Here is a 12899-nt window from a genome sequence, read left to right on the forward strand (position 1 = left end):
CAGATGCCTGTCATCCGAAGCCTATCCAGCTTACGATATCAAATCCACCATACAAGCAACAGCAAGATAACTCTGGGAACCACGCTGTTGAAAGCGGTTTCCAGAGAAATTGAACTGAAGGTTCTATGTACATTTTCTTCTCTTTATGCTGCATGTCTTCACCGCTGCACTGAACGTACACGCTACTCTCTTCTTCTGGTCTTTCTGTACTTTTCTTTTCACTCAAAGATAAACATTACCGGTTGCCCGATCCCCGTTCACCTCCTCTTCCCTGAAATGGAGCTTTCGCAGTCTGCCACGCAAGTCATCTCAAAGTTCACCGATCAATTGGTGAGCATTGATCGCAGGTGTGATGAGGAGACAAATGCTCTGCACCTCGACTACCGCAGCAGGATGGAGCCTCTCCTGGAGGAGCGCTGTGATCTTCTCAAGGGCGTCCACAACTTTTGGTCAGGTGTGCTCTCGTCTCCCGAGACTCCGATTGCAGCGCTACTGAACGGGACTATTGATCCCAAGATTGTTCGCGCTATCACCGACTTCAAAGTGGTGACCCGGGTCAGCGAGAAAAATCTCTACCGGAAGATCGTATTTACTTTTCGTCAGAACATGTTTGTTGAGGAGGGCGAGGTTTCACGAGAAGTTGACACTGAGATGAAGACAGTGTCTCTGCAACCCCTCAGGTGGAAGTCGGGTACCGAGCGTGCGCACACCGACTCGTTTTTCACTTTCTTCACGGAGAGTTTTTCTCCAGACGCGAAGGATGTGAGTGAGGTCACTGAGGCTCTCGACATGATATATCAGAACCCGTTTTTGGCGGTCGAGGCGGATTAAACACTGTAATATGGGACTAAGCTTCACGAGAGGAAAAGTCAAATAACAGAAGTTCGAGAAATAGATCGAAAAGATAAGCCGCGCCTCTTGGTATCTCTGCGAGCACATGATGAAAATCATGAAATATAGTGGCTTTGGAATTTTTCTGTCGAGCATGTGGAAAGAAAGCGTGGTGGTCAGCACTTCACAGGTTCGATTTCGAGCTGCGTCTCTTCATCACCTGGCCTTTCATCAGTAGCTTGGTTCTTTATGCAACTCAACCCATGCACGTCCTTCGTCCCCTTGACGCTCTCTGCATCGTCTGTCTCTCCGCAAAAAAAAAAGAGTTGAAAACCCCTCAACTGTGAAGACGCCTGGAGGAGCTTACATCTCTCAAGTATCTTTGCCTTACAACACGAACGGACTCGATGAATCTTCAACAAGCTTCGCGAGGCATAGAGGAGTGGGTTCACACGCTTGGTGTTTCTCTGAATAGGTTCAAGGGTGCGAGTGGTTTGCAGCGCCTAGTGACGACCGGGGAACTATCTCTTTTATCGCTTTTTGGCGAGTTTGAGCGCACGAGAGACGAGAATTATGAGAAGCGCTCAGAGGCTGTTAGTGAGACTCGCCAATGTCTGCTGCAGCTGGCGGACGACTTCGACGGGGTCGCTAAGGCTACTGAGAAGCTGATAAGCAGAATGAACCTGCTGCTCGGCACACTAGAGAGGTTCCACCGTTGCTGTGACACAGAAGTCGATGACTGTCTTGATGCCAACGATCCGGATTTCCAGCAACAAGAGCGAGATTTTCAGCAGATTCGCGGGGCCATCAGTCAGCTAAAGAGATCTTTCGAGAGCTTCAACGCCTCAAAAGACACTTGCACAGCCCTTACACGCGCCGCAATCACGCAGATGGAGGACGCTAGCGCCGCCACGTCGTGTGATGTGGCGGCCGCGCTCACCGATTTCGACCGACAACGTCGCCGCGTAGAGGTCAAGGGGAAGCAAGTGGGGCGTGCAACGTCTTCCGCTACTTCACGGGAGGACTCGACTGTGCAGCTCGCAGAGTTCAACTATCTGAGGGAATCGCAGGCGCTGGAAGGATTGGGTAGGAAGTACATCGATTCTCTCGGAAACGCCATGAAGGAAACTCATTTTGCCCTTGAGATGTCGTCAATGACTGGCTGGGCTTCTTCCAACGTCTTTTTCGCCCATCTTGGTCAGCTTTTCAACGAGATGTCAGAAAGTGGAAAGGCGATCGCAGCGAACCTGTTGTCCATCAAGAACTCGCAGAAAGTATCCCATAAGTTGACAGAGGAGAAACGAAGAAGGCTGCGAGGGCAGAGAGCGGCAGCAACGGCCACCACTGCGACTAATCCCTTCGGTGAAGATGCAGGGGCTTCATCCAGAGTATCATCCCCTCTTGTCATTCCACCGCAACTGGCGCCATCTACCACAACGAGGTCATCTACTGACGGTCTGGGTTGCAGGTCCGTGGATCTTGACAGTTTGTTTGAGTGAGGAGGTTTCTGAGAATCCTGTTGCGGCTCTGCAGTATTCACTGCTCTCTGTTTTTAGAGCTCAGCCTTGGCCTCCACTTGGGAGGAGGGATTTTCCTCTCCGAACTTCTCATTTCCTCTATACTACCTTGCTGTATATTCCTCTCAAAAATGGAGGAAACCGACCACTGGTCTGCTTTCTATGGCTTTGAGAGACCTCACAGTAGTCACTTGCCTGAAACAGTATAGGTTGCTACCCTTTCTGTCTTTAGTGCGTTCTTCAGTGTGTATCTTCAAACATAAGGTATCTCTTGTTATCCCGGTCGATCTCGACGGAAAGGTCTGGGTTACGTTTTTGTTCCGTGCCCCATTCACCCAGGTCAGGCAAGTGCGGAGGGTACATACACTGAACCCACACAGCTCGCCCGGTCCCGAGAAAAAGAGACAGCTCTTTTCTTTTTGACAGCACTGGATCGTGTAGCGATGATCGCGCATAGTCGCTCAGAATTTCTCTTCCCCCCAAAAAAAAAAGAGTATTTGTGGAGTCTACAGGATTTCCAATTACAACATCGGGATTTACACGAATCAACCATAATAGCTGAGTTTCAATAGCAATGAAGAATCGACCGACTCTCGCGCTGGATGCGGCCATTGTGGAAAAGTTCCAGCAAGACACGAGGTCCTACCAAATTCACAGCAACAACTCTCTACAGTTCCGCGCGTTTCTCTTCAATGAGGCCGGAATGTACACAAAAGACGGCCGTGAGTTGCCGAGCAGCGTCAAGAAGGATGACATCGATTACTCGTCCAAGCGCAACGTTGGCTCCGGTGCAAGTGGCGATGTCTTTTTTGCGCGTCTCAAAAATGGTACATCCATTGCTTTGAAGCGTATTCCCATCTCGTCCAAGACGCATCGAGACGAGGTAGACCGAGAGCTTCAGGTTTTCATGGCCCACGGGGACTCTCTGCATGTAATGAACAACTATGGCGCTTTTTGGGATGCTGAGGATGATGCGATTGTGATCCCCATGGCGTGGATGCCGTACACAGTGAAAGACCTCGGACTTTTTTGGGGCGGCCTCAACGAGTCGCTCTTGAAGGCGGTGTTTTTCCAAGTGGTGTCCGGCATGGTTTACCTGCACGATGTCAAACGAGTGCTCCACCGGGACCTGAAGCCGAGCAACTTACTTATCAGCGAAAATGGCTACGTGAAAATTGCTGACTTTGGTGTATCGAAGCTGATCCAAACCCTTGCTGTATCGTCTACATATGTTGGCACCATGTGCTTCATGGCCCCCGAAAGGTTGGAGCAAGGCATGTACGGTTTTAGCAGCGACGTCTGGTCACTTGGACTTACCATGATCGGCGCCGTCACCGGAAAGAATCCGTGGGCGCCACCGGAGGAAATGAACCTGTACCAACTACTGGGCAAAATGGCTAACGGAAGCATACCGACGCTTCCTGATTCCGGCGCGTTTTCCGACGACGCGAAGGACTTCGTGAAACGGTGTCTCGAGCGTGATCCAGACACCCGCCCCACGTGCGCTGAGCTGCTTCAGCACAGATTCTTCGCTGGGGTCACAACCGAAAGCGCTGTGGCGATGGTCAAGATGGCAGTAGAACAGATGACCCGTCTCATCAACAACAACGCACAGAAGGAGAAGAAAGTGACCCGATCGCAGGAGTCTCTGGAGGAGGATCTAAGGGCCCAACTGGATAGGCTGGTCTCGTAGTGGCCGAGTGCGATATGGCCTGTTCACGCCGCTGCCTGCTTTGTAGTTCCCTCTTGGAAGGTAAAGCAGTCTGTAGCGCTTTTTTTTTCTACGTGGGCTTCTCTTCTTCACCCTTTCTCCTTTCTTTCATTGTTTTTGCCGTGTGCTTGTTCCACATATTGCTGGTGTCTCGTGTGTGTTTTATGATTGGCCTCTCTTCGTTTTTTTTCTTTCGGTTTGATGCGGGCGGTTCCTGTTACCGCACTCCTTGTACAGCGCTGCAAGTTCACACAGGCATGACATACTCTCTCTGCCACGTGTGTGCCCAGGGTTGAGGCTGACTTCCCTTCCAATGCGACTGCTCACCTTTTGCCTGTTGTGTGCTTCGCCCTCCTTACCCTTTTTGCTGCGTGTGCACATGTAGGGTACCGGAATATGGTTTCTCCACCAGGGTTAATTGTGCGTTTCTTTACATCTCACTCGTTTTAAATCTTGGTGTGCAACCCCCACCTCCTCTTTTCCATTTCCTTTCTCTGCACCCTTTCCATTGGCGTCTGTAGGAGGGAGGAGAGGAGATTAATGGGGTTTTGGGAGAGGCGGGGGCTTACGTGTGCGCTTCTGTTTTTCCAGCATGATCATGCGCTCTTCCTCCCTCCCCCCGGTGGGTTGCTCTGGCTTGCCCTTTCTCTCCGCTAGGGGGGGGGGGGGAGGCTATTACTCCCTTCTAGCACATTTTCCAAGATTGTACACTCTGCTGTTTCCCTTTTCCGTTTTCTTTTTTTTTTTGGAGGGGGGGGGCGTTGGTTCACACAAATGCACGCACGCGAGAGCCAGGAAGGTGCGCTGTGAGGCGTTACGCGCACGGTGTGTTCACCGACGATCTGTGTAGATGTAGTGGACCGTATCATTACATATTTTGCTCTCTCTCTTCCAGCACCTTCCCCACTTCTTCTCGTTCGCTTACTTGTGTGATCTTTACGGAGCCTGGGGGCCCTGCCTGTGCGCACCACAACACACACGCACACACACTGAACGCACCACAAGAGGACTTGAAAAGGACCAGGCAGGAAGCCACCTGCAGGCAGCTGCAGAACGACCTACAAAAAGGGGCATCCGCACACCCGTTCTCACAGGTTCAATTCATGTAGGTTGTCACGGCCACACAAAAGGACGTGACGGCTTTACTTTCTTCCTACCCATTTTTTCTTATTTTTGAATATTTTGTTTTGTGAGACAGTATGGTAAATGCGCGGCGAGTTCTTGATCTGGTGATGACGACCAGCTCACTTCCTATCTCCCGTTCCTTCCCCCGATTAGATGTATGAACGGTTGTCTTTTTGTTTGGTTCTTTTTTTTTCTGCTTTGCCTCCCTCTATTCCCCAGCTTTGTTTTCCCCCTTTTTTTATTAAATATATAGATTTACCTCGGAGGTGGGGGATGGGTGGGAGGAAGAGGAGGCAAACACTTTGCTTCTTCACCGAGTGGAACATATCTTTCACCATCTTCCCCTTTCTTGGTCCTCTCTTTTTTTTTTTGGTCGTCTTTCTTCGCCTCTTTCTCCACATATCTACACACGTGCACAATTAGATATATTTACCAGGTTTTCCCTCTCCCCCCGTTTCGCTCTGTTGTACGGCCTTGTCTGTCTGTTTCTCGCTTGCTCTCGGTGCGTTTTTTTGCCCTTTACCGTTTGACCTTTGTGTTAACTTTTTTTTGTATTGTTTTGTTTGTTTCCTTTTTGTGTGTTTGCAGGTGTCTGTGTATCCCCTCTTTCCCCCCTTGTCTGCTTTTCTGATTTTTCCTTGGACGGATCAGCAGAAGAATTAAAAAAGAGAGGAGAAACAATATAAACATTCATGAACCAGATCCAGTATGCACCAGGCAGACACATTCTGAGAGCACGTCCCTCTTTTCTCTCTCACCGACGCCCCCCCCCCCCTTAGGGCACCGCTTTCCTTCCGATTTTCCAGTGTGCAATCGGCTGTGAGGGTAGATGTGTGCATAAGGGCAAGAGAGAATGTGGGCCTGGGACCTTTTTTTCCTCCCCCTCTCCCTCTCCTCTGTGGGGGGATGGGAGGGAGGGAGGGGGGGGAGGGAGGGAGGGGGGGACTGTTCCTTTCTCGTGCAAGTTTCTTTCAACCGAGATACTCTTCCCTGCGGCATAGAGGACAAAAAATGACTGGCGCTGCATCCTTGTTCATTAGATTTTTTTACTCTTCCTCGAAATACTCCCCGCAGCGGGTCTCCCGTCGCACATTCAACCTGTCTTCCCCTTACCCCCCCCCCCCCCACTCTACTACGCCTTTCTTTCTGCTTTCCCCCGCACTTGGCGTGTGTCCTTGCCGCCGTTGTACGCACTCAGATTTTTGTTGACTCTTCCTTTCTTGCTCTCTTCGGCACCTGCCGTCGGCACGCCTTTGTTTCTTTTCCCTCTCCCCATTTTCCATACATTTCTTCTCTTGTGCTCACTTCACTTCCCTTCTATCCCTCCACACCTGCCGAGGTCTGGCTCACATTTCAGGGGGCCTTGCCAGCAACAACAACAACAAAAAAGAAAAACAGACTCCTCCTTCAACTCGCTTTACCCTTCTTCATTTTGCACATTTCGCTACGCCTCATCGAAGGCTTTCATCTCCATTACTTACTCAGTGATGTTCCGTTACTCCCCCCTGATTCGTTGCGGTGCGCAGCCCGTGGTGAAGGTCTTGCAGGTTGGCCAGGTGGTCACGCTAACCATCAACCGCCCCAGCCAACTTAATGCTCTTAATAGGGCTGTCTCGGAAAGCCTCATGGAGAATTTAGAGAAGTACGATAGGGACTCGTCGTGCAGCGCGTTTATCATCACGGGCGAGGGCCGCGCATTCGTCGCAGGGGCTGACATCAAGTCGATGAAAGATCGCACCTTTTCGGAGAGCGTCATGTCAAACGACCTGTACGCACTCACCCGCATCGGTACCATCGGCAAGCCGATCATTGCGGCTGTCAATGGGGTCGCTCTCGGCGGTGGGTGTGAGCTCGCCATGTCCTGCGACGTACTGATCGCAAGCGAGGAGGCCAAGTTTGGACAGCCCGAGATTAAACTCGCCACTATCCCAGGACTCGGCGGCACGCAGCGTCTGACGCGCATGATTGGCAAGGCTCGTGCGATGGAGTGGGTGCTCACTGGGAATATGTACACAGCGGCCGAGGCAGAGCGCGCGGGGCTAGTGTCGCGTGTGGTGAAGCACGAGGAGTTGATGCCGACTGCGATGAAGATGGCGGAGAAGATCGCAGGCTTCAGCCAGATTGCTGTAAAGCTCGCCAAGATGGCCGTGAATGAGTCACAGGAGACATCACTTGCAGCTGGTTTGGCGTACGAGTCTATGTTGTTCAACTCCACCTTTTCTACCCAGGATAGGAAGGAGGGCATGACTGCCTTTGTGGAGAAGCGTGCACCTCATTTCCAGAACAAGTGAACTTTCCACCCCCCGTCGTGCACTTGAGCACTCTTTGCCCTTCTTGCTTCCTCCAGGCAAACAAGGTGGAGCAACGGCGAGGGCGCCCAACTTCACCTCCTTTGAGTGTGGAAAAGCAGTGCTGTAAGCAACATTTAGCATTTGACATATATATATATATACATATATACATATATAACGGGAGAAGCATAATGTGAGTCTATGGATATCTGCAGGCATTCATGGTGAAGACAAAAAAGGCAATGGGTAGTGCGTCTGTTTCCGTCCCTTTGTGGTGGCTGTTGTACATATAGATAAGCAGTGGGCGAAGACAATATGAGGACCACGTGAAGGTATAATCGCGGTGTTCCCCCTCCTCCCCACTGCTTGAGAGAGAGGTCAAATTGTTTCCTTGGCTTGTGTCTTGGGCGTGTGTCTCAGCGCTGTTTTATAATTCTATTCCTCTTTTTTTTTGATCTGCTTGGTTGTTGCTCACTTTTTGCCCCCGTTTTTTCCTGCACCTCTTCTTTTCACTCCCTCAAAAGAAAAGAAAAAAGCGTTCATGATGTCCTTCCTTTCCCCTCCCTGCGCATTCTAATCCCCCCCTCCCCACATTGTCCACGGAGAAGAGCCGTTCTCATACACCCTACTCGCTTTATTGGTGTGCTGTGAGTCCTTTTTTTTCATCCTCTTCTATTCGCTACTTCCACTTTTGAGTTAATTAGCTCTGCTTCTCACTCACTTCCACACACATGCTTCCCTGTTATTCCTCTCACTGAGCATCTTGTATTGGCTTATAGTCGAAGGTGTTAGAAAAAAAACATGAGAGGAAATAGGAAGGACAGATCATGCCGTGCTTTTTCTCTTGTCTGCGTATGCATTCAAGTTTGTCTGTCTGTCCGCTGGTCTTTCTTTCTCTCTGATGATTGTAAGCCATGTGTACTTCTTCCTTTTTCCAGGCATTGTCACGCATACCCCCCCCCCTCCCCCTCCCCCCCAGTTTCATACTTGAGCTCCTCACCCCTCTCCTCTCCTCTCCTCTCCCCCTCCCCTCCCCTTCCTCCTCCCTCCCTTCCTCCTCCCCTTTCTTAGGGCTGCTCGCACAACCGAGAATCGAAAACGCACTTGTTTCACTTTTCTTTCATTTTCTTGACTTACCGAGGACTATGCGAAGGGAGGGTTGCCGAACGGACGTGGAGCGGGTACAAAAAGTAGCACAGGGCTGAGTTGGGGAGCACCACAGAAAGCGGTGTATACCTACATACGTTGCTTTCTCCCTGATTCTCTGTTTACTCGTCACCACGCAATATGTTGTGGGCTTTGTGTAGCATAGCGGCTCCTCAGGCTAACCAGTCGATCCAACACTCCTCCCCCACACCCTCTCGGAGCTGCCCACCAAGATTGCGTATTCCATCTCTCACAAATCGAGGCCGTCGTTGCTTTTTCTTTTTTCTCCAAGCTGTTTTTTTTTTGTCGGTGTGTGCGCGGACGCCACTAGCAAAGATCGAATAAAAAGTACCGCTTGTGGCGCTCATATCAATTCACTGCTCCCGCCATGTCCTGAATCCCTGCCACTCCCTTCCCTCCATACCCTGTTCCGCTTTTGTTTGCCTTTTAGTTCTCTCTTTTTTTTTTGTTTTTGTACCCGTTTGTGTTTCCTCCTTTTTTTGTGGGTAATGTGGTTGTGGCACCCCATTTACATCATCTCCTGTAATTCCCCGAATCCTTTGTTTGACGACTCCACATGCCATCGTTTATCTGTTCCTGTCATGTCCACGCCTTTTGCCCCTTATTGCCTTTCACACTTTTCACACACACAACACACACACACGTCCGATCAACACAATTTGAGCGATTCCTCCTGAGAGCGTTCGCGCTTGGCGCTATTTTGTTGCGTTTTACCCCCCCCTTCCCCTTCCCCTTCCTTCCCCCACCCTCTCTCTCTTCTTGGTTGTGTTGGGTGGTCGCTCGCTCATGTATACAAGTGAAGCGAAACGGGGTAAGTTCACCTCACAGGGGCAGCGACGGCAACGGCTGGCACTCCCTCCCTGGTTCCATAGGTTTGATGGCTCACGTTTTCGGGCATGTTTGTCTGCTGAATGTGCGCACGTTCACGTACTCTACTGTTCTCGGGCATCGGCATACCCTTCTCGTCTTCTTCTCGCGCCCCAAACTCCCACACCAATATGGGCGAGCTGCCGTTTATTCACAGCGACTCTGCATCTCTTCATGCTTCCTATGCGTTTGACGCACTTTCAATCTTTCAGCTGCCCTTTTTTCTTCTCAAATTCTCTACCACTGTATATGTGTGTTATGGAAATAGATTCTCTCGTTGCGCCTCCCACCCTCACCTCAGCCCCTCCTCTTTTTTTTTTCAGGGTTTGTATAATTCTCCCATATCCTTTGAGAGGGATTCATTCTAATTTCACATTTTATCGTTACTCCTGTCTCCCGCCTCTTGCGTGCTGATTGAGCCCCAGGACGCACAGGATGCCGTTCCCTTTGACAGACCAGCCGTGCTTTCACGCGCGGAGAGAGGGTGCCGTTGTACGCCCGAATCCCGCAGATGTAGTGCACCGTGACGAGTGCGCGTATTGCTGCCGCACGTGCTCTGAAGGCGACGGGATCTATGTCTGCATGGTGTGCTACATGGGTCTTTGTTACGACCATTTGGCTAAGCACATGGAGGAGTACGAAAAACACGAGATGTTCACCGTCATCAAGAGGTTGCCAGCAAAGGAGACGGAGGAGGTGAGGGATGTGAGTTATCTTGGTGTGGTGGTGGTTCCTGAGGAGTATGAAACAGCGGTATGCTGTGTGCGTTGCAAGGAAAAGTTTTCGCACGTGGCGGACACGTTAGTGGAAACGTACAACAGTATCGTCAACGCACCGCTGCCAGGCGCGCAGGAAAGCGCCGCGCAGGGCCTCATGGGCCGTCTGCAGAAGCATCAATGCCCCCATTTGGTGTGCCTGGAGCAGCTGGCGAATCCCTTTGCCCTTCGTCCGCCAACCTCTGACGACCTCTGCGCCTTTGAAGGGTGCGGGTGCCACGTGAACAACTGGATGTGTATGACGTGCGGTGCAATCGGTTGTCCTCGTCCCGAGGCAGGTGGCAGCGGCCATGCGCTGCAGCACTATGCGCAGACAGGACACCCGGCTTGTGTCAAGCTTGGCACCATCACCCCGAATGGGGCGGACTTCTACTGCTACGCATGTGATGATGATGTCGATGACGCACACTTCGCTGCCCACATGGCTCACTTCGGCATTGACATCCAAACAGCCAAGAAAACCGCCCAGACCATGGGCGAGCTCGAGTACGACTACACCTCACGGTTTGATTTCAACAAAATCACCGAGGCTGACGTCTCCTTGACTCCATCCTACGGCCCGGGACGCACCGGCATCAAGAATATCGGCAACAGCTGCTACCTTGCATCCGTGATGCAGTGCCTCATGTCGCTGGGTCCGTTTCAGGACTTTTTCTTTCCGGACGGATCAACGCCGCATCAGGACCACTGTAGCAAGGATCCGTACGAATGCCTCCACTGCCAGACGGAGCGCTTGGCGGCTGGCCTGCTCTCCGGTGATTTCAGTAAAGAAGGTCAGCAGCTGACTAACGGCATCTGCCCTCGCCTCTTCAAGAATGCTTATGCTCTGGGGCATCCCGAGTTTTCGTCAGGCGCCCAGCAGGACGCGCATGAGTATCTGCTCTACGTATTGGAGGTCATGGATCGATTTGTGTGCCTCACGCCAAGGACGCTCCACGGTGGGCAGCAGCGGATTCATCCCGCTGAGACCATGAAGATGGTGATGGAGCATCGCATGCAATGCAGCAAATGCCAGCGAGTGCGCTACACATACGAGATGAATCAGTGCTTGTCTTTACCGATCCCGATCGATCCGGAGTTTGCCGCGTCTGTTATGGCTGCTGCGGGCAATGAGAAGATACCCGATGCAGAGTTGGACGCTATACGTCCCCGGTGCTCACTGAGCGATTGCTTGCAAGCGGCCTTTTCGTCGAGCAGCGTCGAGGTCCGGTGCGAGGCATGCCTTGAGTCTGCCGAGTACATGACCACCACTCGTGTCGCCACCTTCCCTGATGTGCTGGCCGTTTACGTCCGTCGCACGTACTTCGACAAGGCTACCTGTAACACGAAAAAGATGGATGCGTATGTGGAGGCGCCGCAGCACCTCGTGCTGGAGGCGTACCGTGGCAGTGGGCTGCAGCCGGATGAGGTGCCGATGCCTGCGCATGCGGCCTCCTCCGCAGAGGGCTTGATATTAGATGGCTGCGATTCCACCTCTTCACCGTTTTTTGATGAGTGTACCATTCAATCGATGGTCGATATGGGCTTCGACAGGACGACCTCAATGTACGCCCTCAGGCAAGCATGCGGGAATATCGAGGTCGCGGCCGAATACATATTCAGCCATGAAAACATCGTTGCCGAGGCGCTGGCCGACAAGAGTCGGAGGGAAAAAGAAAAGCAGCATCTGTCACAATCGAAGTGCAACACCACCGAGGCAGGCATCCCGAAGCCGGCTACCGACGGGGCTGCCTCGTATGAGCTGAAGGCGATGATCAGCCACATGGGCGCGAGTGCGCGGACAGGGCACTACGTATGCCACATCAAGGATGCTGTAACCAGCAAGTGGCTCCTCTTCAACGATGAAAAGGTGGGTGAGTCGCAGAATCCGCCATTTTCCCTGGCGTCGCTGTATTTCTTCCAACGCAAATCCTAGGGCATTCATACGCTGACATTTCCCCCCCTTTTCATGCTCGACAACCACAATCCGCTGGTGACACGTGCGTGAGCGAAAAAGGATGTATGTGAAGGTGTGCGCACCGCACGGGTGCTACATGGCAGGGCAGCGTCTCCCTCGTTGTGGTTCGGCGAGTCTTCTTGTATACAACGCGCCCCCGCTTTACCTCCGTGTGTAACGTCTCTCCACCTTTCTCCCACCCCGTGATGTTTAAGTGTCTCGTGTTTCCCCCTCGAGGTTTCCCCTATCTGATTTTTTTTTGTCCACGTTCGGATGACGAAGGTGCATACCTCCGCACAGCTCCAGGCTTCACCGCCCACTCTCTATCGTGAGGCCAAGGAGTCCCCCAGCGCCTCCCCCCCCCTTCTTCTCAATTCCAAAGCGCTTGTGATGACGACATGACCCGGTGTCCGCTGCTTGGAAAGCTCATTGTGATTTGCCAGTACGGATATATGCGGCGGTGTTCTGCGTGTCGCTGGCTGTCGCGAGGTGCGCCGTGGCCCCGCACCCGCACCACTCGTATGGTAGTTGGGGAGTCACGGTGACTCGAGGGCCTCTCCCTCGTGCCCTCACTGGTCACTGGTCACTGGTTGTGGTTGTGGTTGTGGTGGGGAGAGGGGCGGAGATGAAGGGGCGGCACAGTCAGATGTACTGTGCGGCGAAGTGCAAGGCAATTTG

General features: G+C 52.1%; 5 protein-coding genes across 5 annotated transcripts; all 5 read left to right on the forward strand.

The window, feature by feature from the left end:
* Positions 1-276: 276 nt before the first annotated feature.
* Positions 277-831, forward strand: JKF63_00440 (uncharacterized protein; the record flags this gene model as incomplete). The annotated part of the gene is made up of 1 exon (XM_067896491.1): positions 277-831. The coding sequence occupies one exon, from the start codon at positions 277-279 to the stop codon at positions 829-831; it is 555 nt and encodes a 184-aa protein (XP_067752648.1).
* A 407-nt stretch (positions 832-1238) lies between these two features.
* Positions 1239-2330, forward strand: JKF63_00441 (uncharacterized protein; the record flags this gene model as incomplete). The annotated part of the gene is made up of 1 exon (XM_067896492.1): positions 1239-2330. The coding sequence occupies one exon, from the start codon at positions 1239-1241 to the stop codon at positions 2328-2330; it is 1092 nt and encodes a 363-aa protein (XP_067752649.1).
* Positions 2331-2922: 592 nt separating this feature from the next.
* JKF63_00442 (uncharacterized protein) lies at positions 2923-4041 on the forward strand (the record flags this gene model as incomplete). The annotated part of the gene is made up of 1 exon (XM_067896493.1): positions 2923-4041. One exon carries the CDS (start codon positions 2923-2925, stop codon positions 4039-4041), a length of 1119 nt encoding a protein of 372 aa, XP_067752650.1.
* Positions 4042-6671: 2630 nt separating this feature from the next.
* On the forward strand, positions 6672-7475 carry JKF63_00443 (uncharacterized protein; the record flags this gene model as incomplete). Its single annotated transcript, XM_067896494.1, has 1 exon — positions 6672-7475. The coding sequence occupies one exon, from the start codon at positions 6672-6674 to the stop codon at positions 7473-7475; it is 804 nt and encodes a 267-aa protein (XP_067752651.1).
* A 2469-nt stretch (positions 7476-9944) lies between these two features.
* JKF63_00444 (uncharacterized protein) lies at positions 9945-12200 on the forward strand (the record flags this gene model as incomplete). Its single annotated transcript, XM_067896495.1, has 1 exon — positions 9945-12200. The coding sequence occupies one exon, from the start codon at positions 9945-9947 to the stop codon at positions 12198-12200; it is 2256 nt and encodes a 751-aa protein (XP_067752652.1).
* Between the last annotated feature and the right edge of the window lie 699 nt (positions 12201-12899).

Source organism: Porcisia hertigi, chromosome 36 (genome assembly GCF_017918235.1).
Source record: "Porcisia hertigi strain C119 chromosome 36, whole genome shotgun sequence".
Lineage (NCBI taxonomy): Eukaryota > Euglenozoa > Kinetoplastea > Trypanosomatida > Trypanosomatidae > Porcisia > Porcisia hertigi.